The sequence below is a fragment of the Coccidioides posadasii genome, chromosome 1 (assembly GCF_018416015.2).
Source record: "Coccidioides posadasii str. Silveira chromosome 1, complete sequence".
NCBI classification, from domain to species: Eukaryota; Fungi; Ascomycota; class Eurotiomycetes; order Onygenales; family Onygenaceae; genus Coccidioides; species Coccidioides posadasii.
In genome coordinates this window covers 657,985-674,531 of record NC_089407.1, presented here as the reverse complement: position 1 = coordinate 674,531, position 16,547 = coordinate 657,985, and the positions used below count along the sequence as shown (strand labels likewise).

The following is a 16,547-nucleotide window of genomic DNA, read 5'->3' as shown; positions in this document are numbered from 1 at the left end:
GAGAAGGTGAGAGGTCCTACGTACTCCGTCCTAAGCATGATTTGGCTGCGCTGGAGTAAGAGTGACGAGTTGGCACATCCGCCAGCGCCCAACGGAGTAATGGTGGAAGTCGATCATTTCTTTACTTTTTTTTTTTTTTTTTTTTTTTTGTTTTCGCGGTCAAGAATCCTGAAAAACATGCAGCCTTAGTAAGTTGGATGATCAAATAAGATATCATAGTTTGTCGAATATTGAAAAGTCAAATAACCTCAAGCAAACAAAAGGTCAGTCAACTAAAATTGATCTAGACTGGTTATCCGGAAAAAAAGAAATTGCCTGCGTGAATTTATATCCCTACAATAACACCCCAGCTCCAGTCATAAAACCTGTCTCAAAAGGACATAATTTGCGGCTGGACTGCTGCAACCAGGCCTTTTCTCTCGGCATAACGCCCCAAGGGTGTCGCAAGAATTCGGGCCCAGGGCCTTGTCTCGGTTTGGGGGTTGATAGAAAATTGATAAATGGAAGCATGTCTCAAGTGTTGTGGCGCTGAAGGATAGGAAAACAGAGCGATCATATAACGGCGGTCAATTAGCCAGACCAAACCCTTACAGAATTGTATGTACATACATTTGCTAGATAGGAGCGCATAACATTTCCACATTGTCGGAACGATTCCACCGTGTCATGTGAGAGCTGGGAGTACGACGGCTTTCTCACAGCGGTCTACTGATTGCGTGGAAGTTCACCTCCTGGAACATGCTTGCCCTCATCTGGACCAGTGCTGTAAGCTCAAGGATAAATTCGTACAATATAACGATGTTCGTTAACACATGCCCGAGCGTCACACAGTCCTCATTCGTTTCGCCTGCCACATCGTCGTTTGGAGTCTCTACATTTCCAGAAGCGGTGGGCGCAGGAGCGACGTCCAGATGCTCAGATCTTCGACTCAAGGAACGGGTAGACTCGGTTGATATAGGGCTTGCAAGGCGTCTATGGAGATCAACGGGGTGCGAACGCAGGCGGGATTGGGAAGGTGACTGTGAAAATGGACGGTGAGATGATAGGTTGCGGGTCGGGGAAATGGCCCGCTTTGACTGAGAGCGCGCGAAGAGCGACGAGGAATTCTCCCCCACCCTTTGCCTCTGCGATGATCGTCGCCCTCTGGAAAATTCCATACTGGGATCCCCTTTCATCCCTGCAAGACCACTCGACTCATCTGATAAATGCGCTCCCATTTCCATCGCTGGGTCCGCTGCGACTGTCTCTGGATCACTGATGTGGAGCAACTCTCGTCGGCCTGCTAATAATGCATCAAAATCGGGTATTGATTCACGCCAACTTTGAACTTGCTCAACCAGCGCAGACAACACTAATGTCAAAGCTGGGGAATCATCGTGGGGCCAAGAAGGATGTGCGTATGCACCATTCAGCTGGCTGTCAGGATCTCGGCACTCTGGGCTGAGAGGTCGGTTGAACGGCTCAACCGAATCCCGAGTCTTTCTCAAGTCTTGTAAATGTCGATATTTCTCTGCGGGGACCAGGAGCCAGCCATCTAAAGAGACTAGGTTCGAAGATGCCAAAGCCGTCACCGAACTTGTTAAAGCAAGGTTCGTGATAACGTTGTTGGTGAAAAAACTCCTCAGAAGATCCAGCATTCCCCTGAAAATGGTGTCGTCAACCTGGAGAATCGATGGGCTCTCCTGGTTAGAATCGGATAAGTTGCTCCAAAGCATCATTGATGCTCGAGAAGAGAGCGCCCCGGATGCGCTGGCGAGGTAACTCCCGTAGGATTGATCAAGTGAAGGGCTATCATAAATCGTGGTTGCGAAACTGAAATGCTGCTGCAATTCAGCATTCAAAGCCCCAAGAGTCCTCAGATTTGGAGTCGCTTCCAACCTTGGCGACGTCTTTATGAGCGAGCTGGCGAAGTGGTGATGACGTTGCATGATGACTGTGATAAGTCTTAGCGTGGCCACAAGGGTTTGGTTGTTTCGTGATTTAATGCTCATCGATACCAGGTCCACCAGGTTGAACAGAGTGGGTGACGGTATTGCCGCAGCTTCTGCGAAGGATGATAGGATGTCGAGTGACTTGCGACGGCTAACTGACATCTTCGGTTGCTCCACAGGCTTGGTTGTTATGGCTTCACCCTCAGACGGAGATGCTAACAAGAAATGCAGAATTCGGTGGATGAGTTCGGGTTGATCGATAGACTCCAAGATTCGGGACAAGTACGTGATGACAGCTGGCGTCGAGCCTCCGTCAACGTCGGAAGACTCGAGTAGCGATGGGTATCTACGTCAGTCATCAATTCCCTGTGCTCTAAATCGGGTGTTTGGGGGGGGCGCCTACAAGAGTTGCTCAAGAAATAGAACTTGGAAATGGTCTAGAAGGGTATCATTCAATTCGACGGACTTGCAGTGGTCAACGGCATCCTGCCAAAACAAAAGGTATGAAAGGAAAGAATCCATATTACCGCCTAGATCGTATCGAATGAAAGCCTCCAGGCGAGTATCGTCGGATAGAGCGATAATAGGTGGGATGTCTAAATCGTGAGCCTGGGGCAATATTCTGCATCTCTCGGTTAATTGGATGCATGTAAAAGACAGGTATATGAGTGTCTATAGGCATACCTTCCCAGCTGACTGTACAAGCCTCCAAGCCCAGTCGCCATCAGTGTAGCCATATCGCTCTCAATAAGCCAACGCTCGAGATCCTTTGACTTGGAAGCGGTTTCAATTATATATAGAAGGCCGGTGCGGGCGAAATCGCCTTTTCTTCCGGCACAGTGGACATAATCCAGAAGTAAATAGAACAGAGGGAACTCCTCCTTCCTAGTTGCCCCTGCAAAAGTTTCGCCGGCCTCTTTTATCTCCAGCTCTTCTTCTTGAGAACCCTTTGGGAAGAACCACGCTGGTAGGATGTTTGGTCGTAGTCGGATATTGTTGGCAACTCCGAATATCAATTCTACCAGTTTTCCTTCGCATTCTTCGCCCGCACAGCTTGCTCGTCGCGCCAAGTCCACCAGTGCCCTCGAAAATGTCCGGTTATCGACGATGCCGTCGACCTCTGCATCGATCAACATGTTAAAGAAGACGGCAGTCGCGGATACGATGCGGGGATCGTACGTCGTCAAGGCAAGCTTGGCGATGGTCAGATAGACCTGCGAGGTAGCAGCGAAGGCGAGGCATGGATGCGGCGATGGCCCTCGGGATTCATCGCTGAGGATGGCATTGAGGCGGTCGATACAGGTTCGTATGCGAGGGATGGACGAGGAGTCTGGAGTGAGGGAAGCGGAATTGCGCCATATTTGCTGAGCAACATGTGAGTACGAAGATCGAAAAATGGTTGCTGAATGAGCGGAACTCCTGATTCATACATAGAGGGCATTGTAGATGTGTTTAAACGTGGTATGACGCTCGGTAGTAGCGTTGCGGCGAAGGGACCCAGTGGAGGAGGGAGCACCTCCGATGAGACGAGACCACTACTCGCTTGTCAGTAACGAGTTAAAATCGAGAAAAAATATTGGGCCATACAAAGTCCATTATTCATACTGTACGCTGGAAGGTCTCTGTCAAGTCTCGGTGAGTAGGAATGTCGTGGAAATCATCCTGATACTTAATTCATGACGAGGATGTCACAGCTTTTTGCATCTCCCTCCCCTTGAGTTACTTAACCTCAAAGCTCCCGGTTACTAACTACCCTTGTAGATGATGTGAACCACCACCCCCGCACTTCCAACAATCAAATGACCATCCTGAAGGCGTGGATACTTGGAATGTACAAAAGAATGATGGATATCCATTTTGTTGTGTGTTGTTTTGCATTGTGGAATGGATATCCTGCCTTCTCCGGTGCAAGGATTTAAAAAATTGCGGCTACACATACACAGAGAAGAACGCTTGGTACCAGATTCCAGAACAATAAACCCCATGCCATCCAGAATTAAAAAAAAAAATCGTTAAAACCATGCCGCATGACACATACAGGGCAATGCTAAGTAACCCAAAAAAAAAGAATCCCCACCAACGCCATATGTTCATGCCGAGAGTAGGCACCTCCCATAATCTAGGGTAACAACTAAATATATAAGGCAGAGTTTCATACTAAAAGTCATCGGGGTCATCTTTCTTGCGCCGGCTACTGGATTTTCTTTTCCGATGTTCGTCTTGGTCACTCCCATCCTCGTCCTTTTTGCTTGTATGCTGGTCTGGTACCTTAGATATGATGTCGGCGAGGAAATCTAGGACTTCATCTTTCGCAATCGCCTCCTTGAGATGCATGGCAGTGACGCGTTTGGAAGAGCGCTCTTTCGCCTGCTGCGCCGCTTTTGTAACGAGGGAGATCATGAATAGCTCGAGTGCCTTGGCTGAGAGAACGGAAGGAGTCGTTAGCCCAGCTGCATGGTGGTGAGGGTGATAGGAAGCGAAAATGGAAACTCACAAACAGCAATAGGAGTGACCTGGGCCACCTTGCCGACGTCTTCATCGGCTTGCATGATCCGCTTGATCCTCGCGACGGGAAACTTCGTCTTGATCTCAATGCCCATCGACGGGCCCGCAGACGATTCCGGCTCGGGCTTGGCTACACTTGAAGAGTGGGAATCAGGAGACGTGTCGTGATGGGGATATGCTTGTTCCAGCGGAGGTTGGACAGGAGGCTGAGGTCCTGCTTGTGGATACTGTTGTGCAACCTTCTGGTGCCGAGGTTGATACTGTGGTGGCTCTTGGGGTGTGGGTCGCTGGAGCTGACTCTGTTGCTGCTGTAACAATGTCCTCGATCGGGTCTGCGGGGCCATCTCGGCAAAGTTGGAGGTAAAAGGAGGTTGTGGGTGGTAGGAGACGGAAGGGCGGGGGACGTGAGGGTTGAAGAAGGGAGAGGCGTCGTAGGAGGCTTGCGGGGTCAACTGGGGCGGAAATGCATAGGGTGTATGGCTGTATGGATCAGCAACAGGCTGCTGTTGTAGGGTTCCAGTAAAACTGGAAAAATCAGGGGACCGTGGTCTATAGGAATTGTCCTGATCTGTCATTGCTAGCAAACGCTCGTGTTAGCTGAGTTTTAAATCGCACTCCAGGAGCTACGATGAGCACATGCGACGTTCCATAGGATGTATCGTGCCGGCACGACAGCCAGTTCGAACCAAACAAAAAAAAAAAAAAAAAAAAAAAAAAAAAAAAGGCGCACGGTGGTGACAACATACCAAGGCAAAGTCCCAGCAGCAAAAGAGTCAAGCAAGGGTGTGGATCAAGAATGGTGCTAGGCAGGGCCAAACTGCAGGTATAATTCTGCCCTTTTCCACAGTTTCAACATAAATAGCAATTAATATCAGAGGCCAGAAGGTGTTCCACGGGGGAGGGAAAAAGAGAGAGAGAGAGAAAGTGAGAGAGAGAGAGAGAAGAGAGAGAGACAAAGTTGAGAGATAGTCGTGGTTGGTTTTCTGGTGAGCTTCGCGACGTGATGGGATGGGATGCGTTGCTGGGCTTCCTTGACCGGCCGATCAGCACAGCACAATCTCACGGATATCTTTTTTTTTTTTCTTGGCCCAAGCTCCGCAGATAAGATCGCACGTGAAGATAGGTGCGCCTAAGGGTGGCAGGTGTGCGTGGCAGTTGACAGAGTTGGCAGGCCAAGCTCCGCATAAACTCTGTGCAGAGCCAAGTGTCTAGTGGGTGGCAATAGATGGGGGATGGGAGGTGGGTGTACTGGCTAGCGCCACAGCCCAGCGCCGAGCAAGAGAGCAGCAGGAAGGTCTTGGAAAAGGGCGAGAAGAGAAGGAAAGCGAGCGAGGGCCGGCGGGCGGCTGTCATTAAAGGCCCTTTTATCCCCCGGCCAGCCAGCGTTCGCCCCCCGGTCCATCCGCCCACCCCACAACGCATCACTACCAAGCAGATCAGCCTATCATCACCCGGCATTCACCACAACTCAACCTTCCCTCTTCTTCTTTGACATCCAAACTCATTCCATCATCACGCAGTGCCATCCCTTCGAACCCATCACGAACCCACGATGGAGGCCCGCACAGGCGTATTCTCTATTATCCTTTCACTTCCATCCATGATATCCCCTCTAGAGTAGCTAGCTAGTCGCAAAAGGTAAACAGCTGATAGTTCTATCTTTTCAAATTAAAAAGGACAGTGATCATGGGGTCCTGTCTTGTTCCTTCTACCCTGATCCTACCTTTGCAGACAGCCTGTCGGGTCCGATGATGATAGAGCAAAACCGGAGATGCAAAAGAACAAATATTTCCCCCCTTCGCCTTTTCCAACACCCGACCATCCCGTCTCTCCGCGGCCGTCGGGGCGAAACCTGAGGCTCTTCTCTCAAAAAGGTATCACCCAACGGCCGCGATCTTGGGAGCCTTGGGGGTCGGTTGTGAAACGGGCAGCCGGGGGAGCATCGATGAAGGTTGCAAATTACTTGATCTAATCTGAATGATACCGACTTTGTTTCGTCCCTTGTCCTGTTTTTCCCTTCCAGTCCAGGATCCGTCGACCACTGCTATTCCGCTAGCTGACTCTTGTTTGCCATCTTGGAAAAAAGGCCTGAACGTCAAAAAATCCCCTCACCTCCGGATCAACATTATTCCGATGCGTGCGCCCTCGAAATCTTCCCAGTCAAAGCTCTCAAAGGATTTCAGACGACGTTCAGTTTAATTCACATCACTCTACCCCAGCTCCAGCCACTTCACACACATACGCACAAGACCCGTTTTCACTTCTTTTTTTTTTCGTCTCTACTGTGCAGCTGGAAAAAAAATGCTTTGTGTTGCTGTCACCATATAAATCCCTCCCTTGGCTGACCTGTAACCCGACCATGCCACCCCGATTTTAATCCTCCATCCTCAGTCTTCCTCACTGCCGTGGATAGCTAGCACACCTCGCCACGCTCCGAAGCAATAATGGCTGCTTTGGAACCTTCATCGGGTCTGCTGGACATTGCTAGGTGAGCCCCTGTCCCCGGTTTGGTGTGAAAGATACACCCTTGTGCTGACCGTTCCCAGTTCACTTACCCAAGATGAGATCCCTTTCAAACTCCGATGCGCCATCTGCAACAAGCTGGCCTTGAACGCATTTCGGCTTCCCTGTTGCGATCAAGCTATCTGCGAAAGCTGTATGAACACCCCCTGTTGCCTAAAAATATCTTTGTTGAAATTCTAACTCTGATAATTTTCAGGCCAGGGCTCTCTTCCAGAAAATTGTCCCGTGTGCGCTCACACACCGCTGGATGCAGATCTATGCAAACCAAACAAAGCACTAAGAACAACCTTAAAGGCCTTTCTTCGAACAGAGGAGAAGAAAAGAGAAAGGGAGCGGCCAGTAACGAAGCCTGCCGCGGAGCCCGCTGCGCCCACGACGGAAACAGGAACTCCCGCTGAGACACCAGCTCCCGCGGTAGAGCCTCTCGAACCAAACGGCGTTGGTGACGAAGGGGCTCCCGATCAGTCAGCGAACCCGTTGCCTGCCGATACGACCTCACAGAACGAGAAACCTGAACCTGCTCCAGCCACGTCTCCTACTATCAATGCTACCATTGCCGATAATGAACCTTCACCTACGGAACAGGTGAGTCTCAGAGCATCAGAAAATACCGACAGTTTAGGGTCTAACTCCTTGCAACAGGAGCCCACCGAGACTCATGTTGAACCTACGAATGGCATTGTGAATGAAGAGTCCACCTCGCTCGAAGTGCCTTCGCAAGCACCTGCCGATCAAAGCTCCGCCGCGGAAGACGACGGCGGTGCCATGCAAGATCCATCTCAGGCCAGCCAGCCTGTAGACAATTCGATGGTGATGGGCACGAGTAATCCAAACGGATTCCAGCCAATGGGTTGGCAAGGGCCTGCTGATTTCAACCAGATGATGCCACCTTTTATGGCTAATGGCATGCAACCAACCGGCATGATGCCGTTTCCGAACCAAATGGGTGAGTAAAAGCGCCATGTCCACCTTACGATTCACACTGTCTTTGCGACATTGTTCTGACGAGTCTTTCCCTTTAGGCCTCCCTGGCATGCCTGGGATGGGAATGGATCCGATGGCTGCATCGCAGGGAATGTTTACGGACTACGGAATGAACATGAATGGCATGAGTGGTGATATGAGCATGGGAATGAATTTCAATAACGGTCAGGGAATGTATGGAGGCTGGGATGTTCAGAACAATATGTGGAATGGAGGTCCAGATAAATTCAATGCAAATGCATTCGCAAATCGCATGGGTGCCGGCTTCGGCCCTTATTCTGGATATCCTGGATATAATATGTCACAACCACAGGGAAATTATCCTCACATGCACCATCCTAGCAATGATTTCCATGGACCCTACGGCCCGTATGGTCGTGGTCCTGGCCGTGGTCGTGGTTTCGGCGGTCGTGGTCGCGGCGGTTACATGTCGGGTATGCATGATAATTACCACTCTACTAACCTAGGACCTTTCCAGCACCAGATCCCACCGCACCTCCAGAGTAACGGTGGCCCCACTCCCGCAGGAACTACCGACGCCCCAGAAAATCCTCAGCACAAATTAAACGACGAGACCGCGCCGGGCGGAGAGGAAAATATGCGCGAGAATCAGCCGACAGACGAAGCAACAAAGACCACCGACAATGCGGCGGCCGCCGAAGAACCACCCGCCGAAACCAAATCAGCACCCGGAGATGCCGCGCAGGAGACACTCTCTGCTATCCCGAGCACGGCTGGGGCCGGATCTGAGAGTGGGAATCCTTCCGGTACCGGGGAAGTAAAGTCCGGCCCTCACTCAGTGGGCAACAGTATTCCAGTGGTTGGAGAGAACTACCAGCCGAACTACGGCCATAACTATTTCCCCAGCGGACCAGCTGGCTTTCAACCGTCGCAGCCACCGGTATCTGCTGGCTATGGTTTCAACAATGAACCGAGGGGCATGGGTGTGGCCGGTGCGCCAGCTGCGCCGCGGGCAATGAGAGAAGGTCTGCCAAACACTAGTATTCGTAATGCTAGAGGATTTTCGATTTTAGGTCGCGCAAACGTACAACCTACGCAGCAGCAACATGTAGACGGCCAAAGGTTTGTGATTTACCTACAACCTACGTAACATTGTTTTTCTTTAGCAACATGTGTCTGACTTTTTTTGTTTCTTTACAAAAGTACCTCGCCCGCCAAGACAGGCGATGAGAATAGGTCCCATTCAAGACAAAGGTCACGATCAAGGTCTAGATCTCGCTCACGCTCACCGTCACGAAGGTCCCGTGCACATAGAAATCGAAGCCGTTCGCGCTATAGAAGTTACTCGCGCTCACGCTCCCCTGGATCTTCCCATGACGATGAAAGGTCGGACAGACACCGCCACGGCCGAAAATCCCGCAAGGATCCTGACCATGATGGGGAGGCTAGTGTCAGGTCGAGATCGGCTTCTGCTGACACCACGCATCGGCCGTCTCACCGCAGCCGCCGCGATCGTGATAGGGTTCGGCGAAGCGATGAAAAGGGGTCATCCTCTCGCCGGTATCGGAGCCCGACGCGTAAAGACGCGCAAGAAGGCTCTAAGGAAAGATCCTCGTCGAAGGCGCTGCTGGCTGGAGAAGATGGTGAGAGCCGCCGGCTCGCGCGTGCGAAGGAGAAAGAAGATAGGCATCGGCGTCGTGAAAAGGAAAGGGAAAGGGAGAGGGAGAGGGATCGAGATCATCATCGAAGGCACAAAGATCGGGAGCAGGAAAAGGATCGCGACAGGGAGAAGTACCGAGACCGAGACCGCGAGCGGGAGCGGGAACGGGACACAGACAGGGATAGGGACAGGGATAGAGAAAGGGATAGAGACAGGGAGAGAGACCGGGACAGGGATAAGGGCAAAGATAAAGATCGAGGCCGTGACAAGGACCGCGATCGTAAACGTCGTCGCGAGAGATCAGAGTCTCGGGCAGATAGCGAACATTCACGGCGACATGCACGACGAGCTCGACGTGATGAAGCCGACGAACCTGTCAACGGAAGCAGAGACAAGAAGTTGGCGGAACGCGTCCAAGCTAATGGAACATCTACCAAATCGGCAACGGAAGACAAAGATCCGCATACCCTAGAGCGTGAAGCGAGAAACAGGGAGCGAATGTTGAAAGAACAGCAGCGGAGACAGGCCATGAATGCTGATCGCGACAGCCGGAGCAGCCGTCGGCTCGAAAGCAAGCTGGAAAGAAGTCTATTAGGGGGAAGGCGCTTGAGTTACAAGTACGAAGATGAAGCCGATGATCAGGCGAGGGCAGCGCGTGTGGAGCAAGAGAGGGAGGCAGCACGATGGGGATAGAATGTCGTGTCATTAGTGCTCTCTCTAGTAGAAGACAGGAAGATCATTTAAATGCTGAAATGCTATGAATCAGCTCGACATGTGCCCACTATATGATGAAAAATCTATTTCATTGACTTCGAAAGTACGACTTTGCAACGGTGAACAGGCTCACTGGTGTTGTATTCCATGTCATTTTCTTTTACTCTGTTGTGTTATGGACGCTTGCTTTTCTTCTTCTATGGTTGCGACAAAGTTTGAGGTTTTTGCTTCCACTGCGCGTGAAATTTTCAAAATAGCTGTAAAAACATAACTGTATATTGGGGAGTGCCTGTGTAATAAGAGCAGCTCAGGATAGAAATGTCACCTTGCATGTCATACTGTATCTTCCGTCCCATGCTTCCTCCATACTCTTTGCATTCATCAACGATGGAGCCCCAAATCTCTTTTGCCGCTTGCGTTAACTAGCCCAGAATAGGACTAGTGTGTAAATAAGCTATCTTACCTAATAGAGCCAAGACTCTCATTCCTCAACTCTATTTGGCAAGCCCCGCCAGCACTTTACCGGTTCCGGGCTCCGCGACGCGTTTTCTAGGGCAAGGGCTTGCGCGGATCCCGTGACCGTGCAAAGTTTCAGCCAGAATCTTGCAGTTTCTCACCGGCTCTCCTTTTGTTCTCTTCTTCTCTCCTCCCCCCCTGGCAGTGGCCAGGAAAGGCACCCATACGTTTGCAGAAAGGTTTTGTTGGAATCGTCAGGATGAAGTACGTTCTAGTCTCTGGAGGTATGTCTTCCCTATGCTGCCCTCGACCAGGTTCGAGGCTTGGCTGACAAAAATTTTGCAGGTGTCATCAGCGGCATCGGAAAGGGCGTGATAGGTATGGTTTGCGTGCAGCTCAAGAGTTGCTCGAGCTTTGACTGGAAATTGTCCTTGCTGACCGTGGATCGTTGGCGGCAGCCTCTTCGACCGGCTTGCTGTTGAAGACCATTGGACTTAAGATATGTGAACCCGAGCACGAGTGCTGAGAGCTCAAAATCTGACCGTCTTTGCACGTTACGTCCATAAAGGTAGATCCTTATATGAATGTCGATGCTGGGACAATGGCGCCTACCGAGTATGTTTCGTAATTTTCCGTCTTGCCTCCCAAGCGCTTTCGTGAATGTCGCTGACATCGATATCGGATGTCAGACACGGCGAGGTATTCGTCTTGGATGACGGTGGTGAAGTTGACCTTGACCTCGGAAATTACGAACGATACCTCAATATTACCTTGACTCGGGAGAATAATATCACCACCGGCAAGATCTATAAGCATGTCATTGAGAAAGAGCGCAGGGGTGACTATCTTGGCCGCACCGTCCAGGTGGTTCCGCACTTGACAGACGCGATTCAGGATTGGATTCAGCGCGTTGCAAGGATCCCTGTTGATGATACGAACGAGACACCCGACGTCTGCATCATTGAACTTGGTGGTACCGTCGGAGATATCGAGAGCGCTCCTTTTATTGAGGCTATGCGCCAGCTTCGCCGACGAGCTGGCAAGGACAACTTTGTCAATATCCATGTTTCGCTGGTTCCGGTTATACATGGAGAACAAAAGACCAAGCCAACACAGCAAGCTATACGCGATGTCCGATCCGCCGGATTAAGTCCAGACTTGGTAAGAAAATGCGCCAACCCCTGAAAACTAAGAAATGATCTTGCTGACCTTCACTATCCTCAACATAGATCGCGTGTCGTTGCTCCATGGCTCTCGAAAGATCAACAATCGATAAGATTGCAATGTTCTGTCAAGTTGAACCTGAACAAGTGTTCGGTGTACATGACGTGTCTAGCACGTATCATGTCCCTCTCCTCCTTGAAAAACAAGGCTTGATCTCTGTTCTACGTGATACGCTAAAGATTGATGATCTTTCAGTCCAACAAAAGCTCGTTTCTCAAGGGCAAACAACTTGGCAAAGATGGAAGACGCTTACAACGTCGCAAGGACGCCTATTTGAAACAGTTACCATTGCACTGGTTGGCAAGTACACCAGCCTGCATGATTCATATCTATCGGTCATCAAGTCCCTCGAACACTCTGCAATGGCCTGTGGAAGGAAACTTAACTTAGTTTGGGTTGATGCTTCTCATCTGGAGAAATCCACAGCATCCGAATCTCCCGAATTATACCACAAGGCCTGGCATGAGGTTTGTACGGCTGATGGCATCCTTGTACCCGGAGGATTTGGAACTCGAGGTACGGAGGGCATGATTGCTGCTGCTAATTGGGCGAGAACCAAACCAAAACCTTACCTCGGCGTTTGCCTTGGTATGCAGATTGCCGTGATTGAGTACGCGCGCAACGTCTGCAAACTTCCCAACGCTGGCTCTGTTGAATTGGGAGGCGAGGGCGTCGACGATCCCGTTGTCATCTACATGCCCGAAATTGACAAAGTCAATTTAGGAGGAACCATGCGCCTCGGCCTACGCCCGACCATTTTCCAGGAGGGTACGGAATGGTCTAAACTCAGAGCTCTCTATGGGGTGTCCAATGAATCGATTGACGAACGCCACCGTCATCGCTATGAAGTGAACCCAGAGTATGTCGAGCGTCTCTCCGAAACCGGGCTCAACTTCATTGGGAAAGATGATAAGGGCGAGAGAATGGAAATCCTGGAACTTAAGGATCACCCTTGGTTTGTGGGTGTCCAATTCCATCCGGAATATCTTTCTCGTGTCCTTTCTCCCAGCAAGCCATATCTTGGATTCGTTGCCGCGAGCGCAGGTGTATTGGATGAAGTCACCAAAAACCTGCAAAGCAACGAATTCCTCGTTAATGGAGCCCTAAGTAATGGAATTAAAAGTTTGGATATCTGACTTGGCGCGCGGTTGCTTCTCGAATATTTTTTCTCAAGCTGGAAAATTGATCTCTAGATACTCGTTTTTGCTCTTCTGGGACTGACGGTACTTTGGACATTCGGATATCGGACGACGAGAAAATTATGAATCGTAGATACCACTTGTGATGTATGGCTTGCTCAAGGCTCTCATCATTCTTTTGGTGTTGTATAATGATGTGCTTTGGGTGGTCACAGGCAATTCTCGCTTCGCGTTTTCTTTGCGCTGTGCACTAATTCTATGTATAGGCACTTAAAACTGCATGTGCTGTATAACTAAATAATAAAAAGCCAGTATGATGGAAGTGATCCCATGCCTTCAATCCCAAATCCTTTTATTATAGCTTGCGGCGTTACACCAACATTTGCACTCTTGCTGTTTGAGCAAAATCAACAGAAAAGGTCCTCTCTTAAAGCATATAGCTATAAACATAGAAACAAACAGTTAAGTACAGAGTGCAAAGGAAATATACACAACATGGTCTATAGACACCTCTTGGAAAATCGTAAAGGCTACGTTTAGGACGCTGCAAAACCCATAGCAGCTTGCTTTAACTCCAGTGGGCAATATATGGTTGCTGGGGATGATAAGAACTGGGGGAAAATAACCGGGAAAAAAAAAAAAGGAAGAGGGGATGGTAAATGAATATAATGATGACTGCCTATTCCAAAAGACGTGTACAGTATACACAGAAAAGTTCACTCTAGCCTAATTTTGCCTTGAGGCTATCAATCTCGTTGGTTAGAACGGCCATCTGTTTAGCTTGGGCGGCGATGGTCTTGGTCTGCTCAGTGATCATGGCCTTTATCTGTTCCATCTCTTTCAGGAGTGATTGTGGGGCCGTTGAGAAGTCATCTAGGGTTGGAGTTGAGACGCCAGGAGTGACGACGGGGAGGTTTGGAACATTTTCGGTTGGCTAAGAACTTGTTAGTCAAATGAGTCCCGCTCGCACATGGCCAAATAAAATGATAGTATGCATAAAGTAATGAAGACTCGCGGCTAAACTGATGGGGCTTACCTTTACGATAGAAGGGGCCGGCTTCGGTGCTTCGGGCTTCCTTGCTTTCCATAATCCAGGCGGTGACACAACCGACTCAGGTTCAGCAGAGGCGACAGAAATGGCGGGTGGCTTGGAGACCTCTTCAAAGCTGGAACTATCGTCGCCTTCATCCGCTTTCTCCTCTTCGTCAGCAAATTTGGAGACCATCGCAGCCATCGAAGCCCCTTGTTCTTTCATGGTGTTACCAGGGGCGACGGTGGCCGCTGGGCGGGCTGTTTTAACTTCTGGTTCTTCTTGGGGCTTCCTCGCGGGTTCCTTGGCAGGTTCCGCTGGCGCTGAGGGAGTCGCGGCGGCTTTCTTTGGTGCTGGAACAACATCTGATGGTAGTTCTTTGAGGCCCTCTCCTTCATATAAACTCGCCATATCAATTTTAGGAGGAACGCCTTCTTTTCCTTCGAACCATTCGCCCGAAGACACTGCCGGTTTAAGCCCGGTGGTTGGCGGATAAATATCGTCCTGGAAGACTTCTGCTCGACGGGGTACGATGAACGATACGGGCTCAATATAGGTGTCGTTCACCGTTTTAAAAACGCGAACAACCTCATTTTCGTGCATATTGACGCCACGCTTGGGCATAAATCCAATACCACGTTGAGGATCGCTCGATTTGTATTCTGATAGGTATTCAAACTTATCGTTCTCATACTCAAAATAACGAATGTTGCCATCACTATGAAGAAAGAATGGACAGATTAGGGTCTGAGGCAGGAGAAAATAGTGTTAGTTCAACTTACCCCTTCCCAGCCAGGTATAAACATTGAGTGCCATCGTCCCAGTAAGGTACACAAACTCCAGAGATAGAGTCGAGCACTCTGAACCCATTGATTGGCTCTCTGGGAGCGCGAACATCCCACAAAGCCATCTGTCTATCGCTCATCTTGGAGAAACCAGTGGTTGCAATGCGATCGTGTTCTCCCATCCACACGGCTCGGCTATTCTTTGCGCCTGAGTGTCCCTGGGTTTCGTGAATAGGTTTCTCTTGACGAACGTCCCATATTCTCAACTTTTTATCTCGAGAAGTAGTGACTAGCAGTGAGCCATTTGCACTCCATGACAGCGATTGGACAACGTCTCCAAGTTTAAGAGTGAGTTTCGAAGATCCAGCTTCGATATCCCAGATTTTGATGGTAAAGTCGCCGGCGGCGGACGCGAGGACATTTTCGGCTGCGGGGTTAAATAGGACATGCCCAACTTTTCTACATAGCAATATATTAGCTGTGTAGCTGCGCTGATTTGATCATAGTGAATTCCTGCTGTACCGGGGATGGCCACTAAGCTTTCCAATGGGCGCGATGTCGTTAACTTGGTCGGCATCGGTGTGGAGTGTGAAGCCCTCCGGCACCCTCCAAAGGAAAACCTAGCGCGTTATCAGTTGAAACTATCCGATCATGCTGTCGTTGTATGGATTCCCATACCTTCCCGTCTTCGGAGCTCGATGCGATCAAGGAGTCATTGAAAGGATTCCTGCAGAAAGTATTAGGCATTAGAGATCACACTGCGGGGTCACATGGATATCTAACCAATCTGTATCCAGCACTACGGCAGTATGTCCGCGAAAGAGGGGAAATCGCTCGGGGAGTTTCCCGGTTTCGTTGATGGGGACGACGGCAAAGGCGCCACCACCACCTGTTTCCCAGTTCACTGAAAGGTATTGTGGATTTACCTACGGGTTGAACAAGCCGTGAGTACGGAGAGTCTACGTTCGAGAGCTTCCAAGGGGTGACCAACCTTGACGAGATTGGTATCCCAGGCATTTGTGGAGATACGGAGGTTATCATAGCATTGTTCCTGGAGTAGTGAGTAAACGGCGAAGGGAAGGGGAGGAGCAGACAAAAGGTGGGCGTACTTTGCGCGTAGAACGTCCAAAAACGTGTCCTAGCACAGAGCAGCGAGAGTCAGAATTGAGAGAGCATATCGTGTTGGAGAGAAGTGGGAAGGGCTGCCTCCAAACAACGGTACTTACGGTATTTTGAAGAGCGGACAAATCGACCGGCCATGGCGCTATAGTTCAAGAAAATAAGCTCTGCGGGAAGCGTTTATAAGTGTACAGCGGCGATGCAGCCAAAGTGAGCTTTGTAGAGGAGAGATAGGAGGAAGCACACGACACAGTGGCTTATCCGGAAGTTTGCGAGCAGTTTCAGGGAGAAGAGGAAGAAAAATCGATGATCAAGGAAGACCTGATGCCAATTGAGCAGGGCGAGTGAGTGTAAAGCAGATCTGCTGTACCAAAAAAGCTCCTTGAGCTGACTTGAGGCGGAGGGGGATGCTCGCTGCGCTCGTCGAGGGGAAGACGGGAGAGACAGCTGACGCTCAGGAGGGCGGTCTTGGCAACGTTCGCAACATCAACTAGACGACCGGCTCCACCCCGAGCC

General features: G+C 50.1%; 5 protein-coding genes across 7 annotated transcripts; 2 read left to right on the top strand and 3 right to left on the bottom strand.

The window, feature by feature from the left end:
* Window positions 1-287: 287 nt before the first annotated feature.
* D8B26_000155 (uncharacterized protein) lies at window positions 288-3,527 on the bottom strand (the record flags this gene model as incomplete). The annotated part of the gene is made up of 6 exons (XM_003067633.2): window positions 288-528; window positions 610-2,277; window positions 2,335-2,553; window positions 2,616-3,295; window positions 3,362-3,466; window positions 3,519-3,527. 5 exons carry the CDS (start codon window positions 3,525-3,527, stop codon window positions 696-698), a joined length of 2,595 nt encoding a protein of 864 aa, XP_003067679.2. The 3' UTR covers window positions 288-528; window positions 610-695.
* A 258-nt stretch (window positions 3,528-3,785) lies between these two features.
* D8B26_000154 (uncharacterized protein) lies at window positions 3,786-5,752 on the bottom strand. The gene is made up of 3 exons (XM_003067634.2): window positions 5,183-5,752; window positions 4,426-5,013; window positions 3,786-4,351 (listed from the first exon to the last, which is right to left on the bottom strand). The coding sequence occupies exons 2-3, from the start codon at window positions 5,009-5,011 to the stop codon at window positions 4,089-4,091; spliced, it is 849 nt and encodes a 282-aa protein (XP_003067680.2). The 5' UTR covers window positions 5,012-5,013; window positions 5,183-5,752; the 3' UTR covers window positions 3,786-4,088.
* Window positions 5,753-5,883: 131 nt separating this feature from the next.
* Window positions 5,884-10,346, top strand: D8B26_000153 (uncharacterized protein). 2 transcript variants are annotated; one of them, XM_066123131.1, is made up of 7 exons: window positions 5,884-6,074; window positions 6,523-6,924; window positions 6,983-7,092; window positions 7,156-7,544; window positions 7,602-7,905; window positions 7,982-9,026; window positions 9,108-10,346. In XM_066123131.1, exons 2-7 carry the CDS (start codon window positions 6,881-6,883, stop codon window positions 10,255-10,257), a joined length of 3,042 nt encoding a protein of 1,013 aa, XP_065979203.1. In that variant the 5' UTR covers window positions 5,884-6,074; window positions 6,523-6,880; the 3' UTR covers window positions 10,258-10,346. The 2 variants fall into 2 exon arrangements, with proteins under 2 accessions (XP_065979203.1, XP_003067681.2); XM_003067635.2 differs by having other exon boundaries at window positions 5,884-6,924.
* A 589-nt stretch (window positions 10,347-10,935) lies between these two features.
* Window positions 10,936-13,387, top strand: URA7_1 (CTP synthase ura7). 2 transcript variants are annotated; one of them, XM_066123129.1, is made up of 6 exons: window positions 10,936-11,018; window positions 11,080-11,112; window positions 11,193-11,233; window positions 11,288-11,349; window positions 11,424-11,895; window positions 11,964-13,387. In XM_066123129.1, the coding sequence occupies exons 1-6, from the start codon at window positions 10,994-10,996 to the stop codon at window positions 13,092-13,094; spliced, it is 1,764 nt and encodes a 587-aa protein (XP_065979201.1). In that variant the 5' UTR covers window positions 10,936-10,993; the 3' UTR covers window positions 13,095-13,387. The 2 variants fall into 2 exon arrangements, with proteins under 2 accessions (XP_065979201.1, XP_065979202.1); XM_066123130.1 differs by having other exon boundaries at window positions 11,193-11,349; window positions 11,964-13,382.
* Window positions 13,388-13,613: 226 nt separating this feature from the next.
* Window positions 13,614-16,363, bottom strand: CRN1 (Coronin-like protein crn1). Its single transcript, XM_003067637.2, has 9 exons — window positions 16,139-16,363; window positions 16,022-16,050; window positions 15,904-15,963; window positions 15,696-15,838; window positions 15,591-15,639; window positions 15,435-15,532; window positions 14,910-15,371; window positions 14,134-14,845; window positions 13,614-14,031 (listed from the first exon to the last, which is right to left on the bottom strand). Exons 1-9 carry the CDS (start codon window positions 16,170-16,172, stop codon window positions 13,819-13,821), a joined length of 1,800 nt encoding a protein of 599 aa, XP_003067683.1. The 5' UTR covers window positions 16,173-16,363; the 3' UTR covers window positions 13,614-13,818.
* Window positions 16,364-16,547: the final 184 nt, after the last annotated feature.

Bases quoted from the DNA above. Each gene is read 5' to 3' on its own strand.
- D8B26_000154 (XM_003067634.2), bottom strand. From the start codon at position 5,011: ATGACAGATCAGGACAATTCCTATAGACCACGGTCCCCTGATTTTTCC. The intron at 4,352-4,425 runs GTGAGTTTCCAT...CCGTTCTCTCAG, and splicing joins GGTCACTCCTATTGCTGTTT to CCAAGGCACTCGAGCTATTC.
- URA7_1 (XM_066123129.1), top strand. From the start codon at position 10,994: ATGAAGTACGTTCTAGTCTCTGGAG. The intron at 11,019-11,079 runs GTATGTCTTCCC...AAAATTTTGCAG, and splicing joins GTACGTTCTAGTCTCTGGAG to GTGTCATCAGCGGCATCGGA. The intron at 11,113-11,192 runs GTATGGTTTGCG...CGTTGGCGGCAG, and splicing joins CATCGGAAAGGGCGTGATAG to CCTCTTCGACCGGCTTGCTG.
- CRN1 (XM_003067637.2), bottom strand. From the start codon at position 16,172: ATGGCCGGTCGATTTGTCCGCTCTTCAAAATACC. The intron at 15,533-15,590 runs GTATGGGAATCC...ATAACGCGCTAG, and splicing joins CGAGCTCCGAAGACGGGAAG to GTTTTCCTTTGGAGGGTGCC. The intron at 14,032-14,133 runs GTAAGCCCCATC...ACAAGTTCTTAG, and splicing joins CGGCCCCTTCTATCGTAAAG to CCAACCGAAAATGTTCCAAA.
- D8B26_000153 (XM_066123131.1), top strand. From the start codon at position 6,881: ATGGCTGCTTTGGAACCTTCATCGGGTCTGCTGGACATTGCTAG. The intron at 6,925-6,982 runs GTGAGCCCCTGT...GACCGTTCCCAG, and splicing joins GGTCTGCTGGACATTGCTAG to TTCACTTACCCAAGATGAGA. The intron at 7,545-7,601 runs GTGAGTCTCAGA...TCCTTGCAACAG, and splicing joins AACCTTCACCTACGGAACAG to GAGCCCACCGAGACTCATGT.